Genomic DNA, 22,699 nt, shown 5'->3' with positions numbered 1-22,699 from the left:
TCTGAAATAAATTTATCTTAATTATTGTATAGTGAAGCTGACCTTTGATAAAATGACTGAGGATGCCTATTTACGTGCCAGAGAAACAGCTTTCCCTTAGCATCAGGGAAGGCAAGAACCATTATCCAGAATCTCAAATCAGAAACCTTGGGCAATGCCAAGCAGGACTACCTTTCAAAGGTCCTGGCAATCCCTGCACATGCCTTTAAAACTGAGCTGTTCCATGGTTACCTGGTACACAGGACTTGCGGCTGCAGTCACCGAATTGGGTTTCACTTCCATTTCCTTACTTGTTTCTTCATCTGAAGAAGAGGATCCTGAATGATAATCAGAGGTAACCTTATCAAGGGCCCTAGTAACTTTCCTGGAGATCTCATCCTTGTTCTCATCTTCATTTTCAAAGCTGGCAACAATGAATGCATTGTTTTTCTCTCCATACCTAAGAATAAAATTAAAAACGTATAAATCTTGAAGTCACATCAGCAAAGCAAAAAATGTCCATAAAAACAATTAAAGAGACTGGACATGCCATCAATCCAAGGCAAAGAAGGAATCATCACAGAACTTAAGCCTACACATTTAATATCCTAATACAGCTCAATGCCAGCAAGCAAACCAGTTTTCTACTTCTGTTCTATCTAAGTATTCATAAAAGTAACCCCATTTTCTTTCCTTCTTTTCTTTCTTTTCTACTAATTCCTTAAAAAATTGTTTAAAACATAAAAAAAGTCCACTGTTTTGATTGCATTTTTGTATGTACCAATGAAATTGGTTATACAATAAAACATTCTGATGTATTTTTATTTTTTTGAGATAGGTTTCACTCTGTTGCCCAGGCGGGAGTGCAGTGGCACAATCACAGCTCACTGCAGCCTCTACCTCCTGGGCTCAAGTGATTGATCCTCTCACCTCAAACCTCCCAAGAGGCTGGGACTATAGGAGTGTACCACCATGCCCAGCTAATTTATATACATTTTTAGGGACAGGGTTTCACCATGTTGCTGAGGCTGGTCCCGAACTCCTAGGCTCAAGAAATACACCCACCTCAGCCAACCAAAGTGCTAGAATTACAGGCATGCGCCACTGCCTGAAATTTTTTTTTTTTTTTTTTTTTGGCGGGGGGAGACACGTCTTGCTCTGTTGCCCAGGCTGGAGTGCAACGGGCGTGATCTCAGCCCACTGCAACCTCCACCTCCTGGGTTCAAGTGATTCTCCTGCCTCAGCCTCCTGAGTAGCTGGGATTACAGGTGCCCACCACCACGCCCTGCTAATTTTTGTATTTTTAGTAGAGACGAGGTTTCGTCATGTTGGCCAGGCTGGTCTTGAACTCCTGACTCAGGTGATCCACCTGCCTCAGCCTCCCAAAGTGCTGGGATTACAGGCATGAGCTACCACGCCCAGCCCCAGTTGTACTTATAAATGTAACATACATCCTAGCAATTTAAGTCACAGATCAACTAGAAATTTCCTATAAAACTGACTTTAACCCTAATTAAATAAAAAAGGGGGCCTGTGTTTCTTATACTCACAAAAATGAGAACTGAGGCAGTTATTGAGATGAAAGAAAAAAGATTGTTGCTGAAGAATATAGAGGTTTAACTTAAATTATATTGCTTACTTCAGAGTTTCCTAGGATAACTATTCACCTCTCATCTTAATTTTTTTTAAGGTAAGATGAAAATGTCTTGTTATTCTTCCAAAACATTTTTCAAGATTTTTGATTTTTTTTTTAAGTTGTCAAAATATGTAACCTACACTGCTGGTTAAAAAAAAAAAAAAATTCTGATATGTAGGAAAACAGTGTAATAAACTCAAGTAAAACCAAGAGTTTTTACTCAGTGGACATAGGAGAAACCCACAAATCTATTTAAATAGATTACACAATGTCAACATTATGAAACAATTTCTAGCATCAGGACAAAGGACATTGTTAAGCAGTTCTTACAAAACACATAATTAAAGTTAGAAATGCAATTAAAGTGATTCTAAATTCGAAAAAAGATAAAAATAAGTAACTCTAAGAAATAATGTCAAGCTTTTGATTCAATAAAAATAGTTAGCTGATGTTAATTCATTTCAAGACAGCACTTGTCTCAAATTACTTCTGAATCAGAATGGTTATCTATGATAAACTGCTATAAAGCCTTTGAAAACGTACATGAGGCTGGGTGCAGTGGCTTACGCCTGTAATCCCAGCACTTCAGGAGGCCTAAGTGGACAGACTACTTGAGCCCAGGAATTTGAGACCAGTCTGGGCAACATGGCGAGACCCTGTCTCTCAATTTAAAAAGAAAAGGAAATTTATGTGGAAATCAAGTAGTCTCATAGATCACACAGATAGATAAGTTCTATTTCTGCAGATAGGTATGCTGTCTTCCATTCCTATAGGCCAAATGAAACTATAAATACTGCTTAAATATAGTACATAACTTCGCTTTTCTATTCTTTTTCAGTTTACCTCATAACAGCTGCTACAGGGGCCGGGTGCAGTGGCTCAAGCCTATAATCCCAGCACTCTGAGAGGCCAAGGTGGGCGGATCATGAGGTCAGGAGTTCGAGGCCAGCCTGGCCAACATGGCAAAACCCCGTCTCTACTAAAAATACAAAAAATTAGCCGGGCCTGGTGGTATGCACCTGTAATCCCAGCTACTCGGGAGGCTGAGGCAGGAGAATTGCTTGAATGTGGGAGGCGGAGATTGCAGTGAGCTGAGATTGCGCCACTGCACTCCAGCCTGGGCAACAGAGCAAGACTCCGTCTCAAAAAAAAAAAAGTTGCTACGGGATGGTGGAAAGGGCATTAGACTAATTTCTCATTGTGGCTCTGCCACTAACTAGCTCTGGTCACCAGAAGCAAGTCACTTAATTTCCCTAGGCCTTAGTTTCCCATATGCCGGATGAGGAAGCTGGAGCTGGCTAGATAGTGGCTGATCTACGGCTGGTGACTCTTCATAGTATAAAATGCCTAAACAGAAGCTGGACATGGTAGCTTATACCTGTAATCCCAGCACTTTGTGGGGTCAAGACAGGAGGACTGCTTGAGCCCAGGAGTTCACAATTACAGTGAGCTATGATCATGCCACCACATTCTAGCCTGGACAACAGAGCAAGACCCTCTCTCTAAAACAAAACAAACAAACAAATAAAATTCCTAAACAACTGAGTTCCTCACAACATAAAATCTGTGTTCTCTAATTTCAAGTTTACTTAGCATAAGGTTTTAGCAATACACATTTACTCCATGTCCTCTCCATGGCTGGAAGACTCAACAAATTTCAAGACAATCAAGGCTAATTCATGTGTTAATGACAGTAATATAACAATGGCTTAGGCCTATCTTCAGTTTTGCCCATTAATGGAATCAAAAATCAAAAACGGAAAGGCAAGAAATTTGAGAAAAATTCCTGCCTTTGTAGAAACAGAAACCTCAACCAAGGGCAAATATCTAATGATTGAAGGATCAGCATTATTAGCTCAGATTTCTTTGACACCCAATTTGGTTCTGCATTTTTCCCTTTGAACTATTTTGGTATGAGGGCTCTCTCTTCATGGTAAGAGAAGCTGCTGACTATACTACTATAACATTACAATGTGCAGTCAATCCCTTACGATAATTAGTAACACCTGGACAACTTTTAAACTTTCCATTTTTCAATGATCACTGGTAAAACATCAAGGCTAATTTAGTTATTTTGAAACAATCAATAGTATCTAACACTCTGTATTGCGGGGGAAAAAAAAGGATTGCAGAAATCACCCCAAAAAAAAAAAAGTTGTAAAATATGTTGAGTAGATAATGAAGTTGGCATCTACTCTCAGAACTTCTCATCATAGGCAAGATTTATTTTCTATTCTGTATCACTAAGTGATAACCTTTCTAACTATATGGCATTCTTTGTACTCTTGCAACATTTTATTCTGTCAGATAGAGTAAGTGAAGACTATGAAGAATGTTGAGTGCATCTCAATTTTTTTAAACAATCTTAGTCTCTAGTATGCCAGTGAGTTACTATTTTTAAAGATTCTCGGATATTTGATCAACTGTATACTTGCTAGATCAGCTTTAATTTTCGAAATATCTGTCTTTCCAGTTTTGGTGAAAAAACACTTCTCAAAGTCTCTTTTTCCTCTGTTAAATTATATCAACCACCTCTACTCAACTGCTAATACGTCTTTCTTTTTGGGGTTCTGTTATTGAATGAACACCTGACATTCACAGGTGATTTCTATTAGCTGTGAAAAAAACCACATCAGAGCCAATGTTTGGCAAAATAGAAGTCTACTGAATGCAAAGGTTTTATTTGATTAATAAGATGAAAGCAAAGTAGTAGTTTTTTCCTGCCAGGCATCATCAAGTAATGAAATGGCTACTGAAGTAGAATGTCTGTATAACTAAAGTGTTTATGTTCAGGTACTGAGACTTATTTTAAGCATTTTAAATACATAGGTCCAAAATGTTTATATAATTATGCAACTTGTTAAACATCCTCGGATATAAAAACTTTCCCCTGACGGTTTAGGATCATTATATTGAACATAAACTTTTGATTGTGTGATAACATAATTGTGCTGATTTTTTAGCTTTTTCATTTTTGTCTCTATGTAAGATCATATGACATCTTTTGGTAGCATCTGACTGATCAACCCTCTTTCAAATGCTGCTTCTCACATTGTATGGGTTAAGAAACCACACAACTTAAAAAACTGTGTGTTAAATAAGAGTCAACTAGAATCTAAGTGCAGGTCAAATTAAAAAGTAAACAATTCAATATAGTAGCTTTTTGACAGCTATTTCTTATAAATGGATGTCTTTTGCACAGGTTCAGTGGCCAAAGTTTTCCAACTCTAGCCTAAAGCAAGTCCTTAATTAGTCCCAGAATCTAAAAATGTTTATTTTCTCAGACCTAAATCTGAGATGGCTTGCTCCCCTATTCTACCCGAGAAAGAAGTATTGGAGAATGTCTATCACAAACCTCTACCACCTACACCTGGTTTCCCAAAGCAGTAAACTTAAACCAACCACTGGCAAATCAGGTAGTAACCTCAAGCAGTGGTCCTGACAAAAGTTAATGGAAGAATAACCATGTAATTCAGTTCTCATGTCTTCACCTCCACCTTCGTTGTTGGAATCAGGTCAGTCTGTGACCACCTTGGGAGTACACAGTTAGGGTTCCTTCAAAAAGCAGCTTTACTACAATCAGTTAAGAGGGCAGGTGGTCAGATGAATTGTGCCTCAAAACCAAATAGAAACATCCTAAAGGTAGAGCCACAGGAAAATTCTTGCAGGAGTTCTATGCCTCTGTTCATCTTCTTCCTACTTAGAACATCCTTCCCACCTTGTCACCTGGTCAACCATGGCTCATCCTTCACCTCCCAGCTCAAGTATCACCTACTCAGTAGTCTCCTGACTCCTCACCAGATGCAGTAACTTTCTACTTTGTGCAACCTACCACTGCATTTTGTACACATTCTGTTATAGCATAAATCAGATCAATGTAATTTGCTTACTTTTCTTCTCCTTAATTTCAAACTGAACTACCTAAAAGCAAAATGTTGCTTTCATTTTTGAAAACCCCACAACTGAGTGCCCAGTCCACAAAGAATGGCTTTTGAGTGAGTGGAGTTCAAAAAGATTTCATACCTAGCACTGATCTTTCACAATTCTGTTCATTAGGAGATGAGAAAAATAACTTCCATTATGAAAATAAAACCACGAAAGTATCACTCAGTCACTTATATAACCAAAAAGAGGAGGCCAGGAGCAGTGGCTCACACCTGTAATCCCAACACTTTGGGAGGCCGAGGCGGGTGGATCACGAGGTCAGGAGTTTGAGACCAGCCTGGCCAACATAGTGAAACACCATCTCTACTAAAAATATTTTTAAAATTAGCCAGACACAGTGGTGGGCACCTGTAATTCCAGCTACTCGGGGGGCTGAGGCAGGAGAATCGCTTGAACCCAGCAGGCAGAGGTTGCAGACAGCTGAGAACGCACCACTGAGCTCCACCCTGGGCCATAAGAGTGAAACTCCACTCCAAAGAAAAGAGGAGAGAGGGAGAATAGACAAACAGAAAGAAACCAAAAGTGGTTACCCAGTATTATTTGGAATTAGCTTCTTAATTTGAAGATAAACAGTCAAGTGCACCACCAATTAAAGATAATAGACACCTGGCGGAATCAAGGTGTCTACTTCTTGGTCTACAATAAGCTTCCTGGCAAAGCACTACTAGAAAACCCCCGCCTAATCAGTTTCTTTTTTCAGCTGTAAAGCAGGAATGTAACCAGTCCTTCAGCATCACCTCCAGAAAAGTATTTCATAAAATTTACATCTGAGAGAGTTAAACCACCAGCTCCTGGCCATAAAGATACACAGGCAGGTTGTACATGACAGCATGTCATAAAATTAGTTCCAGCATGGTCATCAGTTCAGCGTCCAAACTTGAGAACTCACCGACAGCACACCTCACATGGGTCCACCCAGAGAGTGAGCTCCTTTGGCAAGCCCAGGTCACTATACAAGATGCAGCTGTTTTCACAGGCTTTCAGGACATCAGGATCAACTCTCTGAAATTTATTGACACGAATACATCTACAACAAAGTGGAGTTATATTAATGGATTTAAATGAATTTAATCATAAACGCCGTTAACATCTATTCATATTTGCCAAGGTGACTAATAAAATAGTAATAAAAATACCCTGGTAGAGAACCTAGGAGCATATCTATCCTAAATAGATAATGAATGTGAACTACAGACACAGAGGCAGCCTGAAAAAAAGATGGCACCTATGTGAGCCCAAGAAAATCACTAGTACTGGGTCTACCTCAGTCTACCCAGACTTGACCACCCATGTACATTAAATGAGCAAGGAGTATGAAAGTTGCATGAAATTTAAGAACTCTGAAGGCAAAAGTTTCTATAGGCCAAGTTCCTATACAAAAAAATCTCTAACAAAAGGCCTCATCTAATGTTTCAGATGATATTTGGAAATGCTTATGACAAGTTCTGATCTGTCATTAACTTGCTTTTATATCTCAGATAATAAAGTGGTAAGATGACACCCTTGCTTTACCTATAACTGTTCTATATACGGCATAAGTGAAGGACACAGATTCATTCATATCACATACTAACGATTAAAATACCTAACATGTTATTGGCTTATTTCATTTAACTTCTATTTACCCAAGGACTTTTATTTAAATAGTTGTCAAAATTAAGTGAGGAAAATTTCTAAACCAATAAAGCCTCTGTCTCATCTTTTTTTAACCTATTATACCACACCTACCTAATGGAATATTTAAAGGTGGCTTAGAGTAAATACAAAAAATATGCATTCTGTTAAATGTTAAATAAGCATTCTGATTAACTAGGGAAATAGGGCCTATGAAGGAAAAGTATTTACTGCCTACAATCAAGAATCAATCAAGAGAATTTGGATTTCAGCACTAATCCTAGTATTTCTCAGGTGAGCTTAGTTAAGTCACTGTACCTCTTCCTCAGACCTGAAACTATAAAACATGGAAATACAAGTTAATTGATAAATAGTAATTATACTGTAAAACATAATGATGTAAAGACTACATGTGCTATTTAAAGTTTTTGTAAAAGTTAAATTATTAGTTGGTTTTAACTTCTATTTAAAAAATGAAAATTTCTCAATAGAATAACTAGGAATATGTGTTTCTACGTAATATTAATAAAAACGCTTTTTAAAAATTTATTATGCAATGGACAATTTCCTAAATGCTTTGCATGTATTAACTCTTAATTCTCATGATCATCCTGTGAGTTACTTTTTTTCCTCAGCATAAAGAAAAAGGGAGGCAGAGAGAGTTTGAGTAACTTCCCCAAAATTATACAGCTAGTAAGTGATGGATCTAGGGTTCAAATCCAGGCCACTAGACTCCAAAGAGCAAGTTATTTCCCTAATACTCAACTCTGTTTATACGTACCTATCTTAGCATCACCATTAACTACATAACAAAGGAGAAGTGAGAAAAATTATTTTCTAGTATGTAAAATACGGCTTAGTCCTTTTAAAAACATGGTCTTATGGTTTAGATTCTAATATTGTATAGGGTAATTCGAAAGATCCCATGTGCTCTGGGACGAAAAGCGGTTAAGGATAAAAAGATATATCTTAGATGTGTTTTTCTTATCTACAATGAAGGTGATAACAGGCTCTAAGCTTACAAATTATATATAAATATAGATGCTTAAACAGAGACTATGCTTCAACAAAATCTGCATACCTTACATATTTTGTACTGTTTTTTTCACTCTACATACTGACTACTTACCCATTAACTACTCTTTGAAAACAAAATTTTAAAAGTTGCGTAAAAATATTCTCATTTACTTAATGTTGACAGTTTAGTTCTTTCCAATTTTTGCAATTACAAAGTGTAAGAAACATCCATATTCATACGTTTGTCTGCATTTCTAATTATACTTCTAGAATAGATTCTTGGGAGACTTATTGTTCAAAAGGTATGACTACTTTTACAGATCTTGATAATATTGCCAAATTGCTCTCCACAAGTATTTATATCACAGCAAAACAATTTCAACTTACAAACATTTTGTAAGAGAAAGAACACTCCAGCTACTCTATGGACTGAAGAGTCTCCACCTAGTCTATGGACTGAAGTTTCCACTAACCTGGTTAATCTTATATTCCATTCATTTTTATAATAGTAACAACCCACTATTAAGTCTTTAGAGTTTTCTACTTCAAATACAGCTTTAAAATGACTCAGTAATGATACTTCTGATCACATGCCAATTTAATCTTGTTTCAGGTTTTTTTTCTCAAGTTTTTAGAATTAATGGAAATGAAATTGTACAGCTTGACCTTTAAGTATTTACTTGACAGTGCCTCCTTTTTCAGTAATAGTATGGTGGCTTGGCACTTCCAAAAAGCCTTCATCCAATGTCAATTAAATCGAAGTAAAAAGCCTCAGCAGTTCTAACTTACAAAAGCTGTTCACTCTATCAGAAATGAAAATACACAGAAAAAAATTAAGAGAATCAAGTGATAAGATAAAAAATGACTTGAGCCTGTGTCAGCATGCACATTTCTATTTTAATTCACATTTTCCAATTTACTGGAAACCTCTTTGGATTTAAAATGAAAAGGAAAATATTCTATTTTGATTCTCTTATTGGCAATAGAACACAAGCTCACTTGACTTTCAGTACATGAGAAATTAGCAAATAATGTTTGCCTCCTTTCTAGACTCCTTGAATAGTCCTGTACTTGCAAGAGCTCAGTGGCAGAAAGGAAGTCCTTCTGACATCAAAGCACAAAGTGTTGATCTGTGTAGGAAACTTAGGGGACATCAATATAAACAAATAAAAGAGAATTTCTGTAGTTATCACTATAGTCACTGCTCCACTTTTATTTCTTGTGGCCACATCCACAAATGGGACAGTGTTTGACAGCTGAGTTTAGCAGAACATTCTCAGCTGAGGTTCCTGAGCAGTCACATAAATACTAGAGTGAGCATGCCAGGGCATGTTTTATAGGAGTCTGCTCTTCTTTACTTTAAGCTATAAATGTACCTTATAAAGCAGAGTACAAAAGACAGCTGCAAGTGAGAATTATCTTCCTTCTCAGTGCCAAAACAGTGGTAGCACTGCGGTATGCAGAAAGCCCATGAAAATATGGGGTCATGTAGACCTGAGTTCAAATCCCAGAACTTTGGCCAGGCATGGTGACTCATGCCTGTAATCCTAACATTCTGGGAGGCAAAGGCAGAAGATCGCGTGAGGCCAGGAGTTTGAGACTCACCTGGGTAACATAGCGAGATCCCATCTCTACAAATTTTTTTTTTTTTTTTTTTAATTAGCCTGGTGTGTTGGCGCATGTCTATAATCCTAGCTACTTGGGAGTCTGAGGCAGTAGGACTGCTTGAGCCCAGGAGTTTGAGGCTGCAGTGAGCTATGGTTAATACTAATGCACTCTAGACTGGGTGACAGAGCAAAAACAATACCACACACACAAAAAAAAGCCACGCAAAAAGCAAATCCCAGAGCCAGCATTTACTAGTCGTGGATCACAGGTGAGTTACATTCATCTATAAAATAGTTACACTGGCTTCTACCACAAATATATAAATGAGATTATTCTTGTATTAACAACGTATCAGGTGTCTTAATAATCTTAGTTTCCTTTTTCCATAAAACTTTTTTTTCGAAGAGCATAGATCATGTAATTTACTTTTAGACACAAGATTCACTTCTTTCAACTCCTACCATGCCCATTAATGTGTTATTACGGGTCCTCTAGAATTGTGAAAATCCCTAAGTACATGTGATAAACAGAAATGCACTGTTATGAGCCAGGCTATAACCACAAAAGACTAACTCCTATGACCCCATAGCATTGGCCCCCTGTGTCCAGGCAATGGGACTCCACCACTCCACTAACAAATACTTGTTTTAAAATGAGTAAGGAGAAGATATACAAACACCCCAGAGTTCTATATTTTGCAGATGAAACACCTGTAGACATGGTCTGCACACCCTTCAATCATCTGGCCTTGAACCCACCTCAGGGGTTGATCAGCCTCTGCTTAATCCAATCTAATCCTTTACCTGTAGGCCTGTCCTTTCGATGGTTTTTCTGGATACCAGTGATTTTTATATTTTTCTTGAAGTATTAGGGTCAATTTCTCAGCAAACCTCTCAACTGCCTCTTTTTTCAACTTATCATGTTTTCGAACTAGCCTTGTGAAAAAGAAGACAACGGCAGCAATTTCGTTCTTCATTTTTTTTTCCCTGCAAAGATAAAACATGTTTTCTCAAAAAACCAAAATAAAAAAACTGGGAAGATGAAGCTCTGTAAGACATACCTCCTCTACAGCTCTCCCCTTCTCCTCCTTCCAATTTTATCTTGTATTTCTTTGGCTTATATCTGGAGTAGAGAACAATCTACTTATCTTTATGCCACAAGGGCCTTATTATAAAATACTACTTAAAAATCTTATAACTTAGCTTCATGGAGAAGTTCCATAAACAGAGCACATTACTCCTGTTGGCTAAAATAAAACCAGATCTATCAGTAAAAGCACTATAATAAATGATACTACAACACAGATTTTACTGTGTGTCAATATTTAGCTGCGATAATCTAAGTTTAAAATTCTGTGAAATGATTTGAACTTTAAAACATAAAAAACGTCTACTTTAAAATCTAGAACTGTAGAGTCGTTTTATAACAGAAAAGTTCGGCAGTTCCTAAAAAGGTTAAACATAGAGTTATCATATGACGCGGTCAATTCTACTTCTATTTGCCCAAGAAAAATGAAAACACATGTCCACACCAAAATCTTGTACAGAAATGCCCATAGCAGTATTCATAATAACTAAAAAGTGAAAACAAGCAATATGCCTACCAACTAAGGAAAGGACAAATACTGTGGTACACACATGTATGGAATATTACTCAGCAATGAAAAGGAATGAGTACTAATACAAGCTACAATATGGGTGAACCTTGAATACAGAAATGCCCACAGCAGTATTCATAATAGCTAAAAAGTAAAAACAATCTACTATGTTTACAAACTAAAGAATGGACAAACACTGCGGTATACACATGTAATGGAATATTATTCAGCAATTAAAAGGAATGAGTACTAATATAAGCTACAACATGGATGCACCTTGAATACATCAAACTAGGGGAAAGAAGTCAGTCACAAATGACCACATATTATACGATTCCATTGATATGAAATATCCAGAATAAGCAAATCTATATAGACAGAAAACAGATTAGTGGCCTAGGGGTAAGTGGGATGCTGAGAAGAGGAGCATTGCTAATAAGTACAGAGTTACTTTGTGGGGTGATAAAAATATATACTAAATTTCACTATAGTAATGGTTGTACAACTTTGTGAATACACTAAAACCACTGAACTATACATTTTAAATGGGTGAATTGCCTGGTATATAAATTAAACCTCAAAAGTGTTATACATAAAAAATTTCAGTATTGACTTTCTGTAAGTACTCTTTCAGGGAGAGATACATTTATCCAGAAGTTAAGAGACACAGAAAATAGTGGCTCTATCAGGACATATTTAAGAAATGGAAATTCAAGTCACCCACAGAAAAACAAACTAAAAAAATAATCAGAGATTTAGCTACATTTTGGATTGCCTCAAAGGACTTTAAAAATGGTATATCTGATTTATCATTGATTTATCCTTAAAGGCCAACCCTTCTCCTAAGATTGTTTTGATGTATGTTCTGTCTCTACTCAGTGAGCTCATTCATCTGGCTGCTGTAACCTGGAGTTATTAAGATGCTGCATTTAGTAAGCAACATCACCCTTTTAGGGAGCCAATTACGTATTAAAGACATACAGCCTCTGCTATGTTTAGCATAAAAACGACTAACCTAGCAGTAGTTTGTGTTCCCACATTTCAAACAAAAATAAAGCTGATTGTTAGCTTTCTTTTCTCAAACTGCTCATGTCTCTCTTCAGAATGTGACTCCTTTACTCCAAATGCAAATTCAAACAAGGAACCTCACTGTGAAATAAATTCTACACAGTTATCTGAGAGGTGTGCTGGCAGCCACAGATAGCCTGATCCTGGAGGGGAAGGCACACAAATCTTCCTCCCAGAACCCTAGAATGACAAATTCACCTTCTACAGCCAGCTAGCAGGCACTGGGCATGGGTCCACACACGAGTGTGCAACTACACATAACCCCATAACCCCAGCTCACCACAACTGCGGTGCAGCCTCCTCCTGAAAAATGTGAGCCATTGCCACTTTATAAAGCTACATTTATATTCCACCCCATACGATGGAAAAGAAACCCCAAGGCAATTGAACATGCGGGTTGGGAAGAAAGTTTTGCTGATGGAACTACATTAGCCTCCACTCCAGCAAAGCAAACAAGGAACCACACTAAAGAAATTTACTGAATCTTTAACTAGATCATTCTCCTCATTCATTACATTTGCCAACTATGTGCCATATATCTGAGTTCTGCATTTTTGTTTGCTCTCCTTCATATAAAAAAAATACGAAGGAAAGAACCACTTAGTGGTTGCTTTTGGTTGTAACACAAGATGACTCATTTGGACTTTGTTTTCCCCGTTTGAAGAAATGATGGCTGGAACAGCTGAAAAAGCAGCCCACTCCCACCAGTATTCTAGGAGTACCAAAAGGTGAAAGAGGGAGAGTTACAGTCAGGGAGAGAACCACCAGAGGCAAGCAAGGCCAAGAAGACCTCAGGCGTCTTGAGTAAGTAGGCGTCCTCCACCCACACTCAGAGCAAAAGGCTCCCATTTTAAATATCGCACGGTGACGTCATCCTGGGACCTCGTCACCGCGGCGGCTGCTCCTCAAGTTCTACTTTGTTCCACAAGGCTCCTCTGCTCACGGCTGCGTGGATAAAACCCAAAAGGAATCAAGCTCGGCCTCGCAGGAGTTTATAACTTTGTACTTTTCCCTCCCTTGCAACGAAAAGCTAATCGCAAACGTTTCTAGGAACACATTTTTCTCCTGCTAGACGTTCCCAAGGTGGAGGGCGCGAGAAGACTGGCCCGTGGGGCGAGGAGCCCCTGCCCGGTCTCGGCGGCGCCACAAAGCCGGCTCCAAACCACGAAGAGGGGGAACTCATTTTCCAAGGGGCTAGGAGTTGGACTTTTCGAAGCCATCGAAAGCTGCTGCTAGGCTCTCCCGCCGGGGTTTTAAGAGAGGTAGGTGAGGAGGCATCAAACATCTCCACCCACTCTTGAAAGAACCGCCTTGAGCTGCGCCCAACTTCTGCAATCCCGGTTTTCCCCAAGTTCCAGGGGAAGGGCCCTGGCGCCCAATGCCCAGCCTCCCCGACAACACCCTCGCCAGGGTGCGCCCGCCCCGCCGGCCCGCGGCTCCGCTGTCCCCGGCGGGCGGCCCTGGGTTCGAGGACCCGGCTTCCCGGAGGCGCGACTCTCCAGCAAACAAGCGGGGCTCCAGAAAACCCACCGACGCGAAGGGGGTGGGCAGAAGGTGGGAAGCCGCGGGGCTGTCGCCCACCCGGAGGCGGAAGATAACGCGCTGTGGAAACGTGGCAGGAGCCTTGAGGCGGCGTCTTTTTCCTCAGGCGCCCGCCGAGGGTCCCGCGGAAAGCCTCGCGGGCCGCCCTCGCGGCCCGCAGCCCTGCTCTGGCGCCGAGCGGGAGCCCATGCAACCTGGTTCCATCCCCTGCCCCTCCCCTGTCCCCGGTGCGCCGCCCGCCAGCGAGCCTTCGACGTGGCCGCAGGGGCGCCGGGACCACCCTCCCCCGATACCCACAGCCGCGCCATATCTGCCTTTCCCCGGCCCGGTCTCCTCACCGCCGCTGCCGCCGCCGCTCTCCGGCCGGAGATTCGGCGGCCCAGACCGTGTCCTGGCCGGGAACTGAGGGCTCCGCCTCAACGGGCCCGCGCTCGGCAACAGGGAGCGCAGCGAGCCTCGTCCGGCGCGTGCGGCTCCCGCGTCGTCGGGCGGCCAAGCGCGCGTTGAGAGGACTGGCGGGCGGGCGAGCGCGCACACGAGCGAGCTCAGCCCCAAAGCGGCGCGCAGGGGGCTCGCGGCCCGGAAGAGGGGAGGGGCGATGACCCGGGAAAGGGTTGGCGCCGCGCGGGATCGACTCGCGCGCCTGAGGGGCGGTGCCGGGGGCGGGGCTTCGCCGCGAGGCCGCCCCTGAGCCCCGGGCCTAGCCGCACCGGAGGCGACACACCCTCGCCCTGTCATGAGCTAGGCGCAGATCCTCGACCGCGACGGCGCGGTCCGGAGTACCGCGGGCTTCCCTCCCCGGCAAAGAGCGGCGCTGAGGGCCTGTGGGACCCCCGCCCGGCCGCCCTACGTGCGTCAGCGCCTTCGGGGGGTCGCGCGGGCTCGGTCCTTTCGGCTGTCTCGGCCTTTTGTTTCCCCCTCAGGTCTCTCCACGCTGCACTTGACACCCTCAGGGCCGGATGGCGAGTGCTAGACCCAGCTCTCTAGACCCGGGGTTTCATGGGGGCACGGACTCGACGGGAAGGGGGACTGCATTTATGGACAGATCCTCATCCTTCTTGCTGTAGTTAATTACACGCACGTTCACCGTGCAGCCGCCCTGCCGTATTTTAGGCGGTTGTTGGCACTCCTAGTTGGGCCCTTCCCTGGCCCGTCACAGCAGGGACTGCCTCCTGTGGACGCTTGTGTGCTGCCCTGGCACCGGCCTCTGTGCTTTGCACAAAGGAGAGGTTCCAAGGATGTTGGCTAAAGGAATGAAGCCTTGAGAGTCCAGGCTTTCTATTTCTGAGCCACTCTACTCAAGGACTTCCCAGATGGAAAGCTGCATCTTTGAGCAAATACAAATATGGAGAGGGAACATTAACTTTCTGAAGAAAAGAAGGAACATCTTTGTCAACCTTTTATATTGAGTTAGCACCATGGTCTTAGTTTTGGGAAAGCACTTTCATACGTCCAACTGGTGGGAGAAATACAAGATATTCCTACCTTTTTATTATGATTTTTAAAAGAGGGCTAAAACGCTGTAAATTACTTGAGAACTGAATGTTCAAGTTATACATATATTGGCCAGATTCCTTACTGCCCACTAGGCCTGGGAGCGTGTTTTCAGCTCAGTTGTATGAATGTTTTAAATTTTTATTACTGATGTTTGTTATTATAGCCTATTAGCAATTCAAAATAATTTTTTAGCAGCAATAAATATACCATCCCCCAAACAGTACAATAAACTTTATTTGTAGAAAAAAAAATTACACTGTTCTAGGACTAAGTCTACTTACTGGTACATTTAAAGAGGATATTTACACCTTGGAGTCTTCTAGGAGGTGTGAAGGTGTTTTTATTTTAAAATCATAAGCTGATAAGGTTATTTTTACACATAAAGGCCTTTAATTCTGCAGTTTCATAAAATAGCTAGGTAACCACCCACATTACTCAAAATTTGTCCAGAAATTTCTATAGTTTAGGATTAGTATTTTGTGTAGTATTTATAAATCTATGGTCCACATTTTCCAGTCTTAGAGCAGTACCATATTCAAAAAACACAGGCAAGAACCTGAAACCCAATTTCAAAATGACTTTTAAAAAATTCTCAGGCTGGGCACTGTAGCTCATGCCTGTAGTCCCAGCACTTTGGGGGATCAAGGAGAGAGGATCACTTGAGCCCAGGAGTTCAAGACCAACCTGGCCAACACCATGAAACCCAATCTCTACAAAAAATACACAAATTAGCCAGATGTGGTGGCACGCTGCTGTAGTCTCAGATACTCTTGAGACTGGGGTGAGAGGATCACCTGAGCCCAGGAAATTGAGGCTGCAGTGAGCTATGATGACATCACGGCACTCCAGCCTGGGTGACAGAGCAAGACTGTGTAAAAAAAGAAAAAAATTTATCACAGCTGAACACTGTGAAATAGACACATAGCAAACAATGTATCTTAAACAGTTTTTCTCTCATCCACTTCTCTTGCACACACAGTATTTGTTTTTATGTCTCTTTCAAAACTTGATCTACTCTTGTGTGCTTCAGATGCTTTGCCCCAGCTCTCTTTCCTTCTGAGTTGGAATCACAAAATCACAAATGAATTGGTCTGGCAGGGCAAAGCCCTCCTCTTTATGGGACTGGAAGAGGAGAGCTGCTATGAACTAAATGTTTGTGTCCCTCACAATGTTCATATGTTGGAGAATAAATCCCCAATGTGATGGTATTTGGAGGTGGGGCCTTTGGGAGATACTTCGGTCCTGAGGGTGGAACCTTCATGAATGGGATTAGTGCCCTTATAAGTGGAAACATGAGAGAGATGATCACTCTCTCTGCTCTCTTGCCAAGTGAGGATACAAGCAGAAGACGGCAAACCAGGAAGCATACTTTCACCAGACACCGGATCTGCTGGCACCTTGATCTTTAACTTCCCCAACTCCAAACTGTGAGAAATTTCTCTTGTTTAAAAGAAAAGAAAAGAAAAAAAAACAGTCTTGGGTACCATCTTCTCACTTGTCAAGTTTGAATCTGAATACAAAACACTTTTTTTTTTTTTTTTTTTTGAGACACAGTCTGGCTCTGTCGTCCAGGCTGGAGTGCAGTGGTGCGATCTCGGCTCACTGCAAGCTCCACCTCCCAGGTTCACGCCATTTTCCTGCCTCAGGCTCCAGAGCAGCTGGGACTACAGGCACCAACCACCACGCCCAGCTAATTTTTTGTATTTTTAGTAAAGACGGGGTTTCACTGTGTTAGCCAGGATGGTCTCTATCTTCTGACCTCGTGATCCACCAAAACAGTCACTTTTATAATGGACATGGAGGATTTTGTGTTATGTTAGTTGCGTTAGCTATGTAGAGAAACTGATATGTAACATAGAGGATGTTACATTACATAGCATATGTTACATTAGGCTATGTAACATCAAGGAAAAGTGTGTGCAGCCTTCTGGGGCCTTTGGAGGTCCAACAAGTAGGATCCAAGACTATAATTTGAAGAACACTTCAACACATTTCTTCAAAAATGTCCCGGATTTAGCCATGTAACTAAATTAAAATCAACTAAATCTACTTCTCTTGCGTTAGCTTCTTAAATATCCATAAAGCAGCAGTGGTTAAAATATAAGCATAAAGAAAATTTGCTATCTTCATTATTTTCTCCATTACATCATGCAATAAAACTGACTTCCAAAAGTCAAAACACAAACTCTCTTGATGAATGAGGCAATGGAAACTGGGCACACCAACCTCCTATTTTGAGTTATGTTTTAACTGTAGAAACTCTCCTCCCTACCTCAAAGAGACCTCAAACTTGGCTCATCTTTTTCAGAAGAAAATGTTTTGATCAAACTTTTCATATTATTGTTTGATAATTGGTTAGGATTTATGTGAACTAGGTTAGGGTGATGTGTAACTTATGACACTTGAGTGGGCTAGACACTCTTAGGTAGAGCTTCATATTGGAAATCCCTGGTGTAAAATTTCCCTGCTTGGCAGGAGAGGTGCCATGGTTGTTGTTGTTGTTGTTGTCGTCGTTGTTTGGCAATACTCTCTTATTGTCCATGCCAGCAGAGAAACTGACTTTTATTAGTGAGTAATGCTAAACTCCTATCTTTATTTTAGTATATGTGCTGCCAAAGCAAGCACAACTCCTATCTTTATTTTAGTACAACAAAATTAAGAATATAATAAGAATATAGGTATTCAGGCATACCTCAGAGATATTGCGAGTTCAGTTCCAAACCACCACAATTAAGTGAATATTGCAATAATGCAAGTCACACACTTTTTTATTTCAACTGCATATTAAAGTTATGTTTACACTATTTGTAGTCTATTAAGTGTGCAGTAGCATTGTGTCTAAAAAGTGCTTAATTAAAAAATATTTTATTGCTAAAAATGCTAATGATCATCTGAGCCTGCAGGGAGTCCTAACCTCTCCGCTGGTGGAGGTCTTGCCTCGATGTTGGTGACTGCTAACTAATCAGTGTGGCGGCTGATGAAGATTGGGGTGGCTGCGGCAATTTAAAAAAAAGACAGTAATGAAGTTTGCTCCATTGATTGACTCTTCTTTTCATGAAAGATTTCTCTGGTAACTTGCGATGTTGTTTGGTAGCATTTTACTCACAGTAGAACTTTCAAAATGGGAGTCCGTCTTCTCAAACCCTGCTGCTGCTTTATCCTAAGTTTATGTAATATTCTAAATTCTATGTTGTCATTTCAACAATGTTCATAGCATCTTCACTAAGAGTAGATTCTATCTCAAAACACCATTTTGTAGCCAGGCACCGTGGCTCACACCTGTAATCCCAGAAACTTGGGAGGGATCGCTTGAGTCCAAGGAGTCAAAGGCTGCAGTAAGCCATGATCACACGACTGCACTTCAGGCTGGGCAACAGGAGACACTCCTCATTCATTCACATTTTATCATTAAATTACACCAATTCAGCCACATCTTCAGGGTCCACTTCTAATTCTAATTCTCTTGCTATTTCTACCCCATCTGCAGTTACTTCCTCCACTGAATTCTTGAATCTCTCAAAGTCATTCATGATGGTTGGAATCGGCTTCTTCCAAACTTCTGTTAATGTTGACATTTTAACTTTCTCCTATGAATTGCGAATGTTTCTAATGGCATCTACAATAGTAAATCCTTTCCATAGGTTTTCAATTTACTTTGCTCAGAGCCATCAGAGAAATCACTACCTATGGCAGCTATAGCCTTATAAATATAGTTATTTTTCTTTTCTTTTTCTCTTCTTTTTCTTTCTTTTTTTTTTTTTTTTTGAGATGGAATCTTGCTCTGTTGCCCAGACTGGAGTGCAATGATGCAGTCTTGGCTCACTGCAACCTCCACCTCCTAATTAAAGCAATTCTCTGGCCTCAACCTCCTGAGTAGCTGGGATTACAGGCACACACCACCACATGCTGCTAATTTTTGTAGTTTAGTAGAGACAGGGTTTCACCATGTTAGTCAGGCTGGTCTCAAACTCCTGACCTCATGATGTGCCCGCCTCGGCCTCACAAAGTGCTAGGATTACAAGCATGAGCCAACGCTCCCGGCCATGAATGTATTTCTTAAATAATAAGACTTGAAATTCTAAATTATCCCTTGATCCATGGGCTGCACAATGGATGTTGTGTTAGAGGGCATGAAACAACATTAATCTCCTTGTAGATATCCATCAGAGCTCTTGGGTGACTAGGTAAATTGTCAATGAGCAGTAATATTTTAAGAGGAATATTTTTTTCTGAGCAATAAGTCACTTAAGTAGGCTTATTTTAAGTAGGCTTAAAATATTCAGTAAACCATGCTGTAAACAGATGTGCTGTCATCTAGGCTTTGTTGTTTTATTTCTAGAACATAAGCAGAGAAGATTTGGCATAATTCTTAAGGGCCCTAGGGTTTTCAGAATGGTAAATGACCACTGACTTCAACTTAAAGTCACCAGCTGCATTATCTCCTATTAAGAGAGTCAGTTAGGCTGGGCACAATGGCTCAAGCCTGTAATCCCAACACTTTGGAAAGTCGAGGTAGGTGGATCACTTAAAACCAGGAGTTCAAGACCCATATGGCATTCAAGGAGTCCAAGACCAGAAGTTCAAGACCAATAGGAGTTCATGGCCAATATGGCGAAACCCCATCTCTACTAAAAATAAAAAATACAAAATACAGAATTAAAATACAAAAATTAACTGGGTGTGGTGGTGCATGCCTGTAATTCCAGCTACACAGGAGGCTGAGGCAGGAGAATCGCTTGAGCCTGGGAGGCAGAGGTTTCAGTGAGCCAAGGTGGCACCATTGTACTCTAGTCTGGCAACCTGGGTGACAGAGCAAGGCTCTGTTTCAAAAAAAAAAAAAAAAAGAGAGAGAGAGAGCCAGGCTATACTTTGAAGATCTGAAGCTAGGCATTGACTTCTCTCTAGTTATGAAGGCCTAAATGGCTTCCGTTATAAGATTGCTTTGTCTCCATTGAAAATGTGCTGTTTAGTGTAGTCACCTTCAACCATGTTCTTAGCTAGATCTTCTGGATAAATTGCTTCAGATTCTCTATCAGCATTTGCTGCTTCACCTTGCACTTTTATGTTATGGAGATGGCTTTTTTCCATAAACCTCACAGACCAACCTCTGATAGCTTCCAACTTTTCATCTGCAGCTGCCTCACCTCTCTCAGCCTTGGTAGAATTGAAGAGAGTTAGGGGCTTGCTCCAGATTAGGCTTTGGCTTACGGGAATGTTGTGGCTGGTTTGATCTTCTATCCAGAAACTAAAACTTTCTCCATATCAGCAATATCATGCTATCTTATCATTCATGTATTCCCCGGAGCAGCACTTTTAATTTCCTTCAAGAACTTTTTTTTGTATTCACAACTTGGCTGACTGGTTGGTACAAGAGCCCTACCTTTCAGCCTGTCATCCGCACTAAACTTAATCATCTCTAGCTCTTGATTTAAAATAAGAGATGTGTGACTCTTTTTTTTCATTTGGAGACCATTGTAGGGTTATTAATTGGCCTAATTTCAATGTTGTTGTGTTTCAGAAATGGAGAAGCCCAAGGAGAGGGAGAGAGACAGTGGAATGGCCAAGGTCGGTGGAGCAGTCAGAACATATGTGACATTTATGTATGAAGTTAACTGCCTTATATGGGTGCGTTTCATGGCACCTCATAACAATGCAAATAGTAACATCAAAGATCACTGATCACAAATCACCGTAGCAGAGATACTAATTTTGAAAAAGTTTGAAATATTGTGAGAATTACCAAAATGTGACACAGCGACACAAAGTGATCACAAGCTGTTGGAAAAATGATGCTCATACACTTGCTTCACACAAGGTTGTCAAAATCTTCAATTTGTGAAAAAACATGCAATATCTGCAAGTTCCGATTAGGTGAAGGGCCATAAAACTAGATATGCCTGTATTCAATTAGCAAGAGGTTCAGAAATATTGTAAAAAAAAATAAATAAATAACTGCTTGAAACACAACTGCATTAATCAGGGTCCTCTGGAGTCAGAACCAATAGGAGGCACAGAGAGAAAATAAATAAATAATTTTAAAAAAAGACAGAGAGGAGAGATTTATTTTAAACAATTGGCTCATGCAGTTGTGGGAGTTAGCAAGTTCGAAATCTATAGGGCAAGCTGGCAGGCTGGAAACTCAGGCAAGAGTTGAAGTTATAGTCTTAAACCCAAAATCCACTGGCAAGATTTTTATGTTATGGTTTTGAGGCAGAATTTCTTCTCCAAGAAACCTCAGTTTTTGTTCTTAAAGTGTTCAACTGATTGATATCCACCCACATTATTCAGGGTAATCTCCTTTACTTAAAGTCAACTGAGTATAAATATTAAGCACATTCACATCTAGCAATCTGGATGTGGGCACTGTAGCTTAGCGAAGTTGACACATAAAATCAACCATCACAACAACCTTCATTCAATAGCATTTTCTTACAGGCATGATGATAAATAGGTTTTAAAACATAAATCCCCTAGTGAACAACATAAAGCATGCTTTTATTAAGAAAACAAATTACCTTGCTTTCATTTTTCTTAGCTCTTTTCAGTCAATTGTGTGGTAGCGAGGACGGGGTGGGGATGGGGGAAGGAGGATTGGATGTCTGTTTTCAGGAGGATCTGCAGCATAACCATCTCAAATATTTGTGCAAAAGCATTGGGAACAGTGAACACATTAGAAAGGATCAAAAAGAAACAATAAATTGCTCACAATCCAGTTAAATATATTGCAATAAATTAATGTGACCCCTGCAAAATTCAGGTGTTGCTGATGCGATCAACAGTACCAAGAGGTGGGAGCTTTAGAAGGTAATTAGGCCATGAGGGCTTCTCTCTCATGAACAGGATTAGGTGCCCTTATAAAAGGGCTTGATGGCGGCTGTTCACCCCACTTGCCTTCTGCCATGTGAGGGCACATCATTCCTCTTCTCTGGAGGATGCACCTCTCACCAGATAATAGAACCTGCTGGCACCTTGATCTTGGACTTCCCAGTCTCCAGAACTGTGATAAATAAATTTCTGTTCTTTATAAATTACCCAGTTCCAAGTATTTTGTTGTAGCAGCACAAACAGACTAAGACATATGTGAGCAATCTACTTTACACACTACAAGTGGTATTATGAATTAAATACCACATAAAAGTATAAAGACAGTAATAGTGTCGGTATATAATAAAAGGGTTTGTATGTGGTTGGGCTCC

At 40.6% G+C, this 22,699-nt stretch overlaps 2 protein-coding genes across 2 annotated transcripts in view; one reads left to right on the top strand and one right to left on the bottom strand.

Moving 5' to 3' along the window:
• The window catches only part of BTG3 (BTG anti-proliferation factor 3), a 19,166-nt gene extending 4,723 nt beyond the window's left edge, over positions 1 to 14,443 (bottom strand). Inside the window, exons 1-4 of the mRNA XM_007966745.3 lie at positions 14,345 to 14,443; positions 10,603 to 10,785; positions 6,450 to 6,587; positions 232 to 439 (exon numbers count right to left, since the gene is read on the bottom strand). Of these exons, the coding sequence (XP_007964936.1) occupies positions 232 to 439; positions 6,450 to 6,587; positions 10,603 to 10,775 (519 nt within the window). The 5' untranslated portion in view covers positions 10,776 to 10,785; positions 14,345 to 14,443. The remainder of the gene's footprint in view (positions 1 to 231; positions 440 to 6,449; positions 6,588 to 10,602; positions 10,786 to 14,344) is intronic.
• LOC140709865 (uncharacterized) lies at positions 13,321 to 15,744 on the top strand. Its single transcript, XM_073010298.1, has one exon. It carries the CDS (start codon positions 13,843 to 13,845, stop codon positions 14,410 to 14,412), a length of 570 nt encoding a protein of 189 aa, XP_072866399.1. The 5' UTR covers positions 13,321 to 13,842; the 3' UTR covers positions 14,413 to 15,744.
• The last annotated feature ends 6,955 nt before the right edge of the window (positions 15,745 to 22,699 follow it).

The sequence above is a fragment of the Chlorocebus sabaeus genome, chromosome 2 (assembly GCF_047675955.1).
Source record: "Chlorocebus sabaeus isolate Y175 chromosome 2, mChlSab1.0.hap1, whole genome shotgun sequence".
Classification (NCBI taxonomy): Eukaryota; Metazoa; Chordata; class Mammalia; order Primates; family Cercopithecidae; genus Chlorocebus; species Chlorocebus sabaeus.
Note: the sequence above shows the minus strand (reverse complement) of the source record. Positions and strands in the feature narration are given on the sequence as shown.

What these genes read in the sequence shown, in the direction of transcription:
- LOC140709865 (XM_073010298.1), top strand. Translation starts at nt 13,843, where the DNA reads ATGCCCAGCCTCCCCGACAACACCCTCGCCAGGGTGCGCCCGCCCCGC.